At 39.8% G+C, this 12,274-nt stretch overlaps 1 protein-coding gene across 4 annotated transcripts in view; it reads left to right on the forward strand.

The window, feature by feature from the left end:
* cabin1 (calcineurin binding protein 1) overlaps positions 1-12,274 on the forward strand; it is a 45,074-nt gene that overhangs the window by 15,396 nt on the left and 17,404 nt on the right. The window contains exons 27-31 of one of the 4 annotated variants that reach the window (XM_015028275.1): positions 33-244; positions 3,342-3,407; positions 3,985-4,164; positions 5,029-5,423; positions 6,920-7,033. In XM_015028275.1, coding sequence (XP_014883761.1) covers positions 33-244; positions 3,342-3,407; positions 3,985-4,164; positions 5,029-5,423; positions 6,920-7,033 — 967 coding nt within the window. The remainder of the gene's footprint in view (positions 1-32; positions 245-3,341; positions 3,408-3,984; positions 4,165-5,028; positions 5,424-6,919; positions 7,034-12,274) is intronic. The other 3 variants (XM_015028289.1, XM_015028281.1, XM_015028298.1) reach the window with 3 other exon arrangements.

Here is a 12,274-nt window from a genome sequence, read left to right on the forward strand (position 1 = left end):
TTGTTTTGTTTTTTTCTCCCATTTATCTTCAGAGAGAAACCTCCTACAATGATGGAAGAAGAATTTAACTGTTCCTCTGTTTGCATGGGGAACGTCCTCAGCTCCTCCCTCCCCTCTGCCGTCACCCCAGGTGTGACATCCCCTCCTTACGTGGCCACGCCATTTGACCACGATTACGCCAAACGCAAAACACTCCGAAGGCAGCAGTGGCAGCAGCAACGGCATGAGGAGCAGCAGGCTGATGGTACAGTCCCAGTCCTAGACAGTGCTTCTGGGGTTGGGCTCTTTTGCCGTTTCCGCACTGGGACAGAGAAAGGCTCCCACTGGGGAGCAGCGCTCAGATTGCTAATCACCATTCTCAATGGCTTTGTTTTCAGTCACTATGGTCCCCATGCACTGGGTGATTGGGATGTGGTGAAATGGGCAATATGGCTACTGATTATTTGGCTAATATGCTTTGCATGGGAACAAAAAAAAAACTGACATCTTGGTTGGTATGTGCTGAGAGCATTTGGGCTTATGTGTTTGCATATTTGTGAGCATGTGGGGACGTAACATCAGTCTCTTGTTGCTTCTTATTCTCTACACAATCAGCTTGCCTCTCACTGAGAATTTAAATGTGTTTCTCTCAAAGCATCTTCAGCTTTTTGTGTCACATTTGCACATGTTTGGTGTTGTTTCGGCATCCATCGGCTGCTGTTGTTTGCCAACACACAAGAACAAGCTGCAGACTTGCTGTGACCCTGCTTATAGATCATGTTTAACTCATTTGCCTAAATATTACACTATTTATCAGGCTGAATATGTAGCTGACTTTGAACACAATTTTAATCAGCCCTCTTTAGAAAAAAAAAGAGAGATTCTTAAATAATCTCTTTTATTTAGTTTTGTGTTCATTGTTGCAAAAACTTTGTAGAAATTGACTACAGAACCATTCAATAAATTATATTATTGAAAAGTTCATTTATTTCAGGAACTTTATCAGTAAGTGAAACAGAATAATTACACACAGATGGATGTTTGAAAGCCTCATTTGTGTTATGATGATTTTCTGTTTACAGTTAATAAAAATATGACATTTAATATGAGAATATTACATCAGACCATTAAAAAACATATTTAATACAAAAAAGCAACCTTTATAAAAAGTATGCTTAAAGGCTGTCAACTTTCAAAAGGCATTTTTCATCTGAAAATTTAACCTCATTGGAACTTATACTCTAATTGTTTGATTGTGACTGTAAATCCCAATTTTTCCTGTTTTTATTAACTATAATGTAAATGAAATATGAGAATTTCTTTATAAACATTCACTTTATGAGCCTTTTTACTATCACTTATAATTAATAGTAGTATGGTTTTTAAGGAACAGAAGCAATGCATGTAAGAGATACCAGACATTTTATAAGTGTTTTTTTTTTATTATTATTAATCCAAACCTATTACAATTTCCACATTTGAAACGATGCTCAGAATCATACAGTAACAATTGGTTGTGTCTGTATTGCTAAAAAGCCTTATGTTTACATGTTTGAAAATTTGGATCCTTACCTTAACTCTGACCCTTCCAACATATCAAATCCCAACATATTTCATCACAGACAGGAGTTGAAAGCTGTTGTCTTGTTAGCCTTCTTGTTATTTGCTGAAAACCCCAAACTCTCTCTCTCCCTCTTTGGCTGCCTGGATCAATTCCAGGAATGTCACGACAGTAGAAAACATGGTTTCGTTTAAAATGGCTCCCTACATTTTTGTTCTTTCGCTAACTTTACTTTAAACACTAAAAATATCCGCCTTTGAGTGATTTTCACTCAGTAACAACATCCACACCAAAGATTGTTGCTGTGAAAGAAGCATGTAAAATTATCTTTACTTGTTCATTTAGGCGAAAATTGCTCCAAGCAAAAACAATACTACTAGTACTGCTCTTTTTTTTTATTTGCGTACATTTTGTATTTTTATTTGTGCTTGGAACTGTTGTAAAGTTCATTTGAGCTCAAGAAATGTATTTAAGAAGAAAAATTGTTGTTTTCAGAATAATAATAAGAAAAATGTAAGCATTTACTTTTAAATTAAATATACACAAAAGTTATTTTCAGGATATGAAACTGCACAAAATATTGAAACATTAAAGCTCACAGTCGGAAAAAAGCAGCAGCCATTCTCCCCTTGATTAAAAAAAAAGAAGTGCATCTGCTCACTCAACCCATTCATGTAAGTTCAACTTAAACGCTCAAATAATGGAGCCATATTGCCCACGTTGCCAGTTTTGTCACCCTTTCCAGATTCCTTCCTACCTACCTACCTACCCACCTACCTACCTGCCTGCTACCTCTTTGCCTGCTTGCTTTTACCACCTGCTTTGCCATTTATGTGCATGTAGTTCTAATGGGGTGATTGTTTTTAGCAGCCGGACGAGTTCAGTCCCCGAATCACAGTCCACCAAACTGTCTGGTGTCAAATAATCACATTTCATCGGGAATGCGGTGTGGGTTAATTACACAGAAAACGAAAATAGGAGATATTCCAGCATCTTACATGGCTCATGTTTGCTCTCTTACTAATTGGGTACAATTTCTAATTATGGCCAATTAGTGTGAAAATGTCAAGTTGGAAAGAACGTGGCTTCCATTTATTGGCTGGAATTAGAAAATACCTCTCCATGCACATTGCTGCGGGTAGGTGTCCAACCTTTGACTTGATTCCTGCTGAAAGTGCTCTGAGGTGAATGTAGAATCTGATTCAGACATGCTATTTTCAAGTCAGAACCAACATTAAATTTGGGGGTTGTAGCCTCTGATTTATTTTTTTTCCTTTTAGAGATATTTATAAAGGAGCAACCTTTCAAAGTTTAGCTGCATGCATGCAGTGCCTTGTGGACATTTTCATAGTAGTGGTGGGCATTTATCGTATCATTTAATCAATTATTGTGATAAATCTCTTATGACACAATTTTGTAATATATTGTCTCAATAAATTCCAATTAATGTTTAAAATCCCCAAAATTGACTATATTGTTGAGATTGTTAGTTTTACTATTTTCCCCACTGTTTGTTTGAGGAAAGTGACAATGAATATCAATATATTTGGAAATATATTTAAATACAGTTATTGTGTGCAGCTCTGCTACTATAATACATGCACTGTGTTTTTTGTCTCATTTCAAACGAGGAAATGCTTGTCTGAATCAGGTTCTGCATGTTCAAGGGGATTTTTTAAATTTTTTTCCAATCATTTAAGGCTATTGCTGATTTTTCTTTTTTTCGAAGTCAATTTAGAGCTGCAAAAGTGCTTTCTCACCATTATTTTTTTTCAAACCAGCTTCCTCATATCTTCAACAGCCTCACCAGGGTTTGACCATGAATACTGCCTGCCCAGGTCTGCAATATGGCTGGCTTCCTTCAATGGTACTCTCCTTCCAAACACCAAAATAAAAGTGCTTTCTAGTAGCAAGCATTGAATACACAACTCTTCAGTTAACACAAACTTTTACAGTACCACAGTAACTTTGCTATTGACTCATGACTGTAAATCTTTTTTAAAAAATCCCCTGTGGTTTTTTTTTTTTTGAGTAGCAAAGGTCTCTTGTTTCCTAATTAACAGTTTCCTGTCAAAGATTTTTTGTTGAGGCTGCAGAACATGGTAATTAAGAGGAATGCTGGCAGTTTGTTTTTGAACCTTTACAAAAACAAACCATCTCACTTAACAATATGTCATTAGTTATGCACTAATAAAGATCTGTGACTCAGAAGTTATTTCAGTTGAATGATTATATAATTTTCTCTCCTCTTTGTAGAGCAGGTATTGTTTGGTATTTAGAGACAGCAACTACCATGAAAACAGTGGTACACATGTCATTCATTACATTTTAAACAGCATAATCATTTTGTTCACATTTTTTCCATTTGTGAAGGCAATCCCACATTCTTTAGTCCAAGGCCATGCAGCCGGCAGAGTAACCCCTGCTTTTGTTTGTTCACTCAGAGCGGAGCCAGGACAGCGAGGTGGTGTTGCTTTCTGATTCCAACTCCACTCAGGATGCCTTCACAGATCCCGCCAGCTCCCAGGACACCAGTCACAGACCCGCCTCGGTCAAAGCCAGTCCGTCGTCGTCGGAGAGCACGACCCCCGTGAAGGACGGCCAGCCCGCCTCTGAGGACACAGGTAGTCAAGACTAATTTTAGAAACGTGATCAGATTTGAGAGTCTTGTTAAGGCTATCCATAACTTTAGCTCTTCTTCCTTAATTTGTAAAATAATACCCTGAAATCACCAATCCTATATTCCTTTGCAAAGATTTGAAATTCAGCCGCTGTCCTCCTTTGCTCTCAGAGTCGACTGCCAGACTCGTCCTGCACGTCACATCTGCAGTTGAAAACTGTTTAGCAAGTTTAGCAACTTTTTAGACTAAAAAATGACTGTCGGCCAAAATCAGAATTGGTCAGGCTTTTTAAAGATCGGTGATTAGCCAGTAAACTGCAGTCGGTGCACCCATACTTTGTATTTTTGGCCATAGGACACAATTTTTACACTTTTTAAACAGTTTACAGCTTAGGTTCACAAAGGGGCAGCAGGCAACCCTGGAACCAAAGAGCCGAGACTAATAGTGTCTCGATACAACCTTTTCACTTCCAATACAATACCGATAGTGCAGCTTAGAGTATTGACCTATATCGATATTAACCCAATGCGATATTAGCACGAATCATACATATTTTTATTGCTTATTTTGCAGTGTGGATTGTTAGAAAATGGTTGATCATGTTATCTTACTCACGCAGAGAACAATAGTCAACAACAAGCAGCATGAGATCAACCTACCCATTTATTATTAACCAAAGGGTCTGTGTGTGGGATACAAGCGCTGCTGGATAGAAATGCTGTGACGTACTAAATTCTAGAGCTGAGTGCTTCCATTGGAGATTTTAGTTCCGGCCTGATATCCAATGTAATCGATACTCCAATTTCCATTACAGATATCTGGATAAGTCAGATATCTGTATCGTATTTATTTTACTTCTGTCTTCAGTTTTACATAGAGACCAAACCGGCGCCCAGACAGAAGAGAAAGTTATTCAGGAGAAAATTGTCGGCATGGTGGTGGAAATCCCCGAGGGACCGGCCCCTAAGCTCCCTGCCGACCCCTGCCCTCTTCCTCTCATCACCGTGGTCACGCCGCCGAAGCCAGCGGCCCCCCAGCAGGGTGCCGGCCAGAACCCGGCCAGCGAAGGCAAGAAGAAGCCCGAGCCCCCCGCTGAGGCGATCGAAGTGCCCAAAGCTCTGCCGGCAGAACAAGCCGAGCAGAGACGGACGCTGGTGGAGATGTGTGTCCGTGTTCTGGTTCTCTGCCTCAGCCGCTTCCCTCAGCACTACAAGAGTCTCTACCGCCTGGCCTACTTCTACACCAACAGCAAGACTCATCAGGTCGGTTTTACTAGTACACCTCTCTGCTGCATCTCTGACAGTATTAAGGGTAAATATTTGGGGGCAAACACGCTAAGATGTGTTGCGAATTTATCGTACTGAGCAGGACCGGTCATTTTATTTATTTCTTTATTTATTTTATTGGACCTATGAGCACTGCAGTGATGCACCGACTTTGTTGGCTGTAAGCCTCTGTGGGCAGAGGTGTGGGTGGTGGCGCAGTCCTCCATCAGCCAATTTGGCATAGGAAGGCTGCATTGAGCTTTACTGTGATAGCAGCCTTCTGTCAGCACCGTGTTCAGTATATTACAGCTCCTGCTAGGCATGTCGCAATAAATCAATTAATCGAAATAAATTCAAACGAGGGCTCGATAATTTCAATTTGCGTGATTGTTTCTCTCGTGTGTCTCTCTCTCAAAGACAGGATGACGAAAGGTTTCAGTCTGGTGGTCTGGTCTCAACCTGCCCTCTCTCTTTTTGTGTTTATAGAGATTTCTGTAGCCATTTTATTTGCTATGTTGGTTGTTTTGTTTATTTGGATATTTAAAATGTCTTCCAGTTCCAATGTGAAAAGTTTGCTAGATATTACAGTTTATTGATCTTTTGAGAAGGTGTTCTTGCATTATTATGCCATGACATTACTTGAAAAGCATCATCGTTTATCATAACAACTTACCATCCAGCGAAATGTATCGTGACAGCCGTCGCTCCGGCTCATAGGAACAAGTTTGGCCATGTTTCACTGTCAGCTCGTTTGACCTTTCTGCTTCTGTGGCCTCCGGTGTTGCTGTTCAATAATTACAATTATCCTCATTGTGTGCTGCAAAAGGAAGTTTGATAAATTTGTGTTTTCTAAGCTGAAAGGGAAAGGTTTGCCGTTTATGTAACTAGTTGTAACACTTCCTTTTGGTTCTTCTTTTTTACAGTCAGTGGAGTTTTCAGCAGTCAGTGGAGTTTTCAGCAGTCAGTGGAGTTTTCAGCAGTTTGGATGAAAGCGAATGTACCCTGGCAGGGACATGATGACAGTCACTTGATGTGTGGCTGTTTGCACAGGTTGCTTAGCCGCCCTCACAGCGCTGACACGTCCAGCGTTAAAAGCCTCTTTGCCACTTGCGCTCTCTGAAACTCTTCTGCTCGCTTTGACTGGCCGTTTTTAATCCTCATTCGGGAAAAAACGGCGGCAAGGGGCGTCTTTGGTTTTCTGTGCCGTAGCGTTCGGGGGGTTTGGGGGGAGCAGATAACACCAAGTGGCTTTGGGTTGCTATCTTTCCAACCACGTCTCTCGTATCCACACTGATTTGTGAGTCACTGTGCTGCGAAGAGGTCTGCATTTTCCTGATTGCAAATGAGCAGTCCTCTCCTCTTCTCATTTAGATTTATTGGGTATTCATTTTTTGTGTTTGTGTCTCTTGGTGTGTGTCTGTGTGTGTGTTTATTCAAAGTATACATGCAAATAGATGTTTCTTTTTTTTTCTTTCATTTATTTTCCATCACAGAACCTACAGTGGGCCAGAGATGTGTTGCTAGGAAGCAGTGTCCCATGGCAACAGCTGAAGCACATGCCAGCACAAGGACTTTTCTGTGAAAGAAACAAGACAAACCTGTTCAACGTAAGTCTCATGTATGGCTTATTCGAAGTCGTTTCAGGTCACTACACTTTGTTGTTACATTTGAACCTTAACACAGTTCAACACTTCAAGATTTGAAAATCCTAATTTCCACGTATGAAAAGCTGATATTAAAGCTGGAGTAGGGAGTTCTGAAAAAAATATGGACTTAGCCTGAAAATTTGAGCAAACGCGCCGTACACGTCCCTCCCATGTGCTCTCTTCTCACTCCACAGCGAAGCCTGGAGAGAACACCATAAATTAATTGTCCTGTAAAGTTGTTTCTCCTCCATTAGCACAGCTGTAGCACAACGACAAACTTGAACAACACCTCTTGCTGTACAGGAGAGAGGTGTGAGCATTGTGTACAAGAGCATGATTGACAGTGCTAAGACATCTCTCTTGGCTCTGATTAGTTATTTCTAAACAATGCAAATGTCAGTAGGACAACTGGGAGCATCCAGAGGAACTTCATTTTTATAACTGCCTTCAGTTGTTATAAAAATGCTGTATATGTCAAACATGACTTAAAAGAAATTTGACTGCGTAATTTAACGCCGTGAAATCGGACCTCTGTCTCTTTAAGAACCTTCTGCTCTTTCTGACACTTCCCCTTCAGCATGTCATCACAAAATCGCTTCTCTTTCAAGTCGTTATCATGGTTCTTACCAGCGTTGCATTGAGGAGTAGCTCCTATAATGAGCCTATAATGAGGCCAGCTGATGTGCAGTTCCACCAGGTGTTTGCTATAACTGACTGCTACTGGAGATCCTTCCTGCCCAGCATCATCATCCATGACGCCTCTTTGATATGAGTTGCGACATTTAATTTCCCTTTCAAGTAACTAAATGTTGAGTTTAATCGAATGATGGAAAATGTATTGCTTGAAAGTCTGCAGAACGCTAATATACCTTCAAACCGGAACCTGACCTCTTCTTTTCCTTGTTAGAGTTGAATTAAACCATGTGACCTATTAGAGTTGTATTTTCCCCTCGCATATGAATCCCCTGAAGTAATTCCCCCTCCCAAAGGATTAGTGGAAACAGACACTTCTTTATTTGTTGTAACACAATAGGATACTGTTGAAATATCTGCCTCTCAGAATAACAAAACCAATGTCGAGTCACTAGAGCTGCAGTTTAAATTATTAAATCATTGTTCTGCATGTCAGTTTATTTACGTTTTCCACTTGACATGGACACTTGACATGCATTTTTCATCTGCTCCCCGTGTTAACCATCAGAGCCTAAAGACCTCATTCAGTCACTCTCTTCCGTAGCGAACATTCGGTTTGACGTCGTTGAATCTTTGGGCTGTTGAGTGAAATGCTGATTTCGTGGAAAGCTCCCGGTAACAGACTGTGGATTTGATGTGGGCCGGGTCTGAGCTGGAGAAGAACTCTGCCATGCTCTGGCTCCCACTGGGTTCTCACGGAGCCCCTTCTGGATGCAAACCTGCCACCGCGGCTCACCAACTGTTTGAGCTTTACCGTCCTCTTTGAACCAAACCCGCGGCACCAGCCATATTAACATTTAACTGAGATCCAACACACACACACACATTTTCCTTTGTTCTAATATCTAGTAGATATTACAGAATCAGAGTTTCTGTAAAATGCATCTCCTTTTGTTTCTACACATGAAAACAGAACTAAAACTAATCAAATTAAATCTAATGGCAAATACTTATTGAAAATAATGTTATTTCTGTTGACAAATAAAATTAGCTTTGATTTTACTAGTCAGATCAATCAATTGGATCGGACTACAATCGAATATGACTAGTTGTGTGAAATGGGACTAGAAGTTATGAATTATTTTCTATTCTAGGATAAATATTTTCTTAAAGTTTAAGCAACATATTTCTGTTTTTTTTTTAAGTTGCAGGAATTGACGACTAAAGTAAAAGTAAAAATACATTTAAAAAGTTAGAAGATTGACTGAAACTAAATCGAAATTTGTGGACAAAATCCCAAATCTGATTTTTTCTTTCTTCTTTCTTTTTTCTTTGCCTATATGAAACCATGTCCAACTATTTTAGGGCATTATGAACAGTCTAATTTTGATCTTTTCACCCAAAGAAAAAAAAAATCTTATTTGCATCACTTCCTTATGTAGTACTCAGTTGGATATGTATTTGATAGTTTTCAAAGCGCCTGCACTCTGAACAGTCGGGTTGCATTTTACGTCTTTGACGTCAAACATGCGTCATAATTCTATGCCAGCAGAAGCCAGACGCAATAAGTCAGGACGTAAACAAAGGCTGACGATTTTAACTATGAACTTATGAAAAATGTCTGTCAGCATAGTGCATCACGTCACAATCCCACCACTCCCGATTGTGACTACACACCCAAACAGACTTCTCTACAGAAGTTTCAGTCAATTCTCCAACAAAGGACAATGCTATTATTTGTATGCCTTTATTAGCTTCTCTCTTCTTATGATCTTGAGACGATACTTTTGGCTCCAGTTGCTAAATAACTTTAAAATCGATCCATAGACGGCTCCGTCCTTTATTACTCCCGTAAACAGTGCTCTTCTATGTGACATTTACGTTCTTCTTCTACGCATTTGGGTCGCCTTGGGGCCATAATCCATTCACATGGATCTGATTGCGGTCAGATCATTTAGTAGTAAGAACGACTAGCCAAAAGAGAAAAAAACAAAACAAAACACTGTTTTGCAAATAAGAAATGCATTCTAGACAGTCAATAAAAGGTGATTCTACAAAGTGTTGAATCACTTTTTGTATTTGTATTTCTTTAAAAAAAATAGAAAAACCATAGTATTGGTCATTTCGATGAGTAGGATCTTGTCGGCTAAAGAGACTCTTAGAGTTCCTTACAAGAGGGTGAAAGCTGCGTTGTGTGGGATACCATCACACATTGTGTCATCATACTCAAAATACTGTGGCTGCAGAAATGCAATCGACTCTCTTTGATGTGGTTTGTTTGTCCCCTTTGGGCTACGATACTGACATGGTGTTACAGTGAGAAGGACGCCTCAATCCACTGACGGGTCACTTTTGAACATCAGAAACTCTTGAACGGTAACAAAAACAATCTTATTTCTTATTTCCACGGGATTTACTCTGCCTATAGATTACTCTTAAAAATGCCTCACTGTGGCTTTACTTCTACATCCCCAAATGTAGGTTACGGTGCCCCACATTGGCCTCATGGTTTGGCTGGGTTACATTTACTGGGGCCTCCATAAAGTAACCTACATACTGCTGTAACAAATTGAGCCAAACGTGGCTGTGTTGCATTATTTATAAAGGATTTCTAGAATTAGCTCAGGTTTATGTAACCAATAAACATGTGGGTGATTTATGCTTGACCAAAAGAAGTAATGCTGCCTCATATAAAGGTGTGGTAATATCAATATTGTGATATCTGGAGCCTTTGGTTACTGTTCTTTTCTGTACATTTACATGAGCAGTTTTTATTTATTTATTTTTGTCTTTCACCCTTATCAGATGTTTGTTTTTGGAGTTGAATTGAAATGACACGTAAAATGTGCAACAGGTTTTGAAATAATATTACTTTCTTTTATTTTCTTAACAGAAGAAAATGGGGGCATTTTGACAGGACTGTGTACAGGGTTTCCACATCCTTAAAAGTCTTAAATTCTTGTATGAGAAATTAAGACCTGAAAATTCCTTAAATTCCTCCCCCCACACACACAAATGAAGGTAAAGTTAAATTGATAAGGTATTAAATTTTGTTGGGGCAGGAGTTTTTAACCTCATATTTTTTTTTTTTTTTGTTTGTTTTCCTGGCGGGACTTTGCGACAGGCAAAAGTTATCTTGATATCTTGATTACATTCTGTGACTTGAGCCGATTGAGGCTAACGCTAACCAGCTGCTAATACATCTTTGCTAGCTGCTGTCTTTGCTTCTGTTATGAGTAATTAGAAATTTTCCACTGCCTACAGCCACAAACAAACCCCAAAAATTTCAGTTTTTGCCAACCTTGATTGTAATACAGCAAAATCTCCCAATCATCCATGTGTATTTTATAGTTTTTTTATGTCTTAAATTTCATTCAAGGTGGCATTACAAAGCTCTTTAAAAGTCTTAAATTTGACTTGCTAAAACCTGCAGTTACTCTATTTACTTGTAGTGTTAAGTTTATTTGCAGAGATTTAAAAAAAAAAAAAAAGCATCAAAGATATTATGTTTTAATCCCGAGACTCTTATTGTATTATAGTTATTCCCAGAAAGGGATGAGGCTTACTGAATATGATGCGTGACTCTCAAGCCGTTTACGACTACATTGGAGTCGTCCGTACTCTTTCACTTTTATGTCGTGCTTCCTTCCCGCACACCACGCACATACTTGCATCTTGCTTTCTTACGTGTTCTTCCTCCCACCGGCGTTCACTCTGAGAAAATGGATGTCCGTGTTTTTTTTCTTTTTTCTTTTGATCAGAATAAGAATAAGCCTTCCTAGACAATTTACCTGCGTCTAGAAAGGCCCCCTGAGTCTTGTTACATTAGCTGGACCCACGCCCCCGGGGGGGCAGTTACTCTTGCATTACTCGCTGCGGTTTGACGTGTGACTCAAACATTTGTGTGTGTTCAGCTGTGCAATGTTCTGTAGGTGGAGCCTTGCTAAGGAGAACATTGTTTTGGTTAGATTTTTTCTATGAGGAGGAGTAATGGTTCAGTGAGTCTATGTTGTGGAAGTTGATATTTGGATTTGCAGGTTAGAGGGTTTTTCCTGGCTGCCGGCATGCATTCCTTTGCTGCCGTTTTACTCCGTTTAGCTGGTGGAGACTTGTTCTTTCACTGATACAACAGGAAGCAGGAAAAACAAGGTGTGTTTACCCCGTGTGTGCGTAGGCGTGAGTGTGTGTGTGTGTGTGTTTGCCGGCCAGCTGGAGAGGCACGAACACAGTTGAGAGGAAAAGGTGAGGGCTGCTGTCCTGCACAGCTACTGCCGCTAAATGTAGGATTTAATTTTCAGAACATTTTGATTGTAATGTTTGTTTTTTTTCCCCTCTTGTTATACTGATTAAGCAGCTCAGAATAGATTTTTCTTTAGGTCTGTTCATGTTCTTTTCCTGTTGCTCAGTCTACAGGTTGATCACGCTCTCAACCCCACCCCTAGTTTGTTTTTTTCCCCTCCACTCTTCTCCTCTCTGTTTCATTCTTTCTCCTCATTACCCTCTCTTTCTCTCACTCCCCTGTTGGTGTGTGTTGGTGTGTGTTTGCGTGTGTGTGCACATATGATGTGG

This window comes from Poecilia latipinna, unplaced genomic scaffold, assembly GCF_001443285.1.
Source record: "Poecilia latipinna isolate Pla-1442-1.1 unplaced genomic scaffold, P_latipinna-1.0 Scaffold8, whole genome shotgun sequence".
Classification (NCBI taxonomy): domain Eukaryota; kingdom Metazoa; phylum Chordata; class Actinopteri; order Cyprinodontiformes; family Poeciliidae; genus Poecilia; species Poecilia latipinna.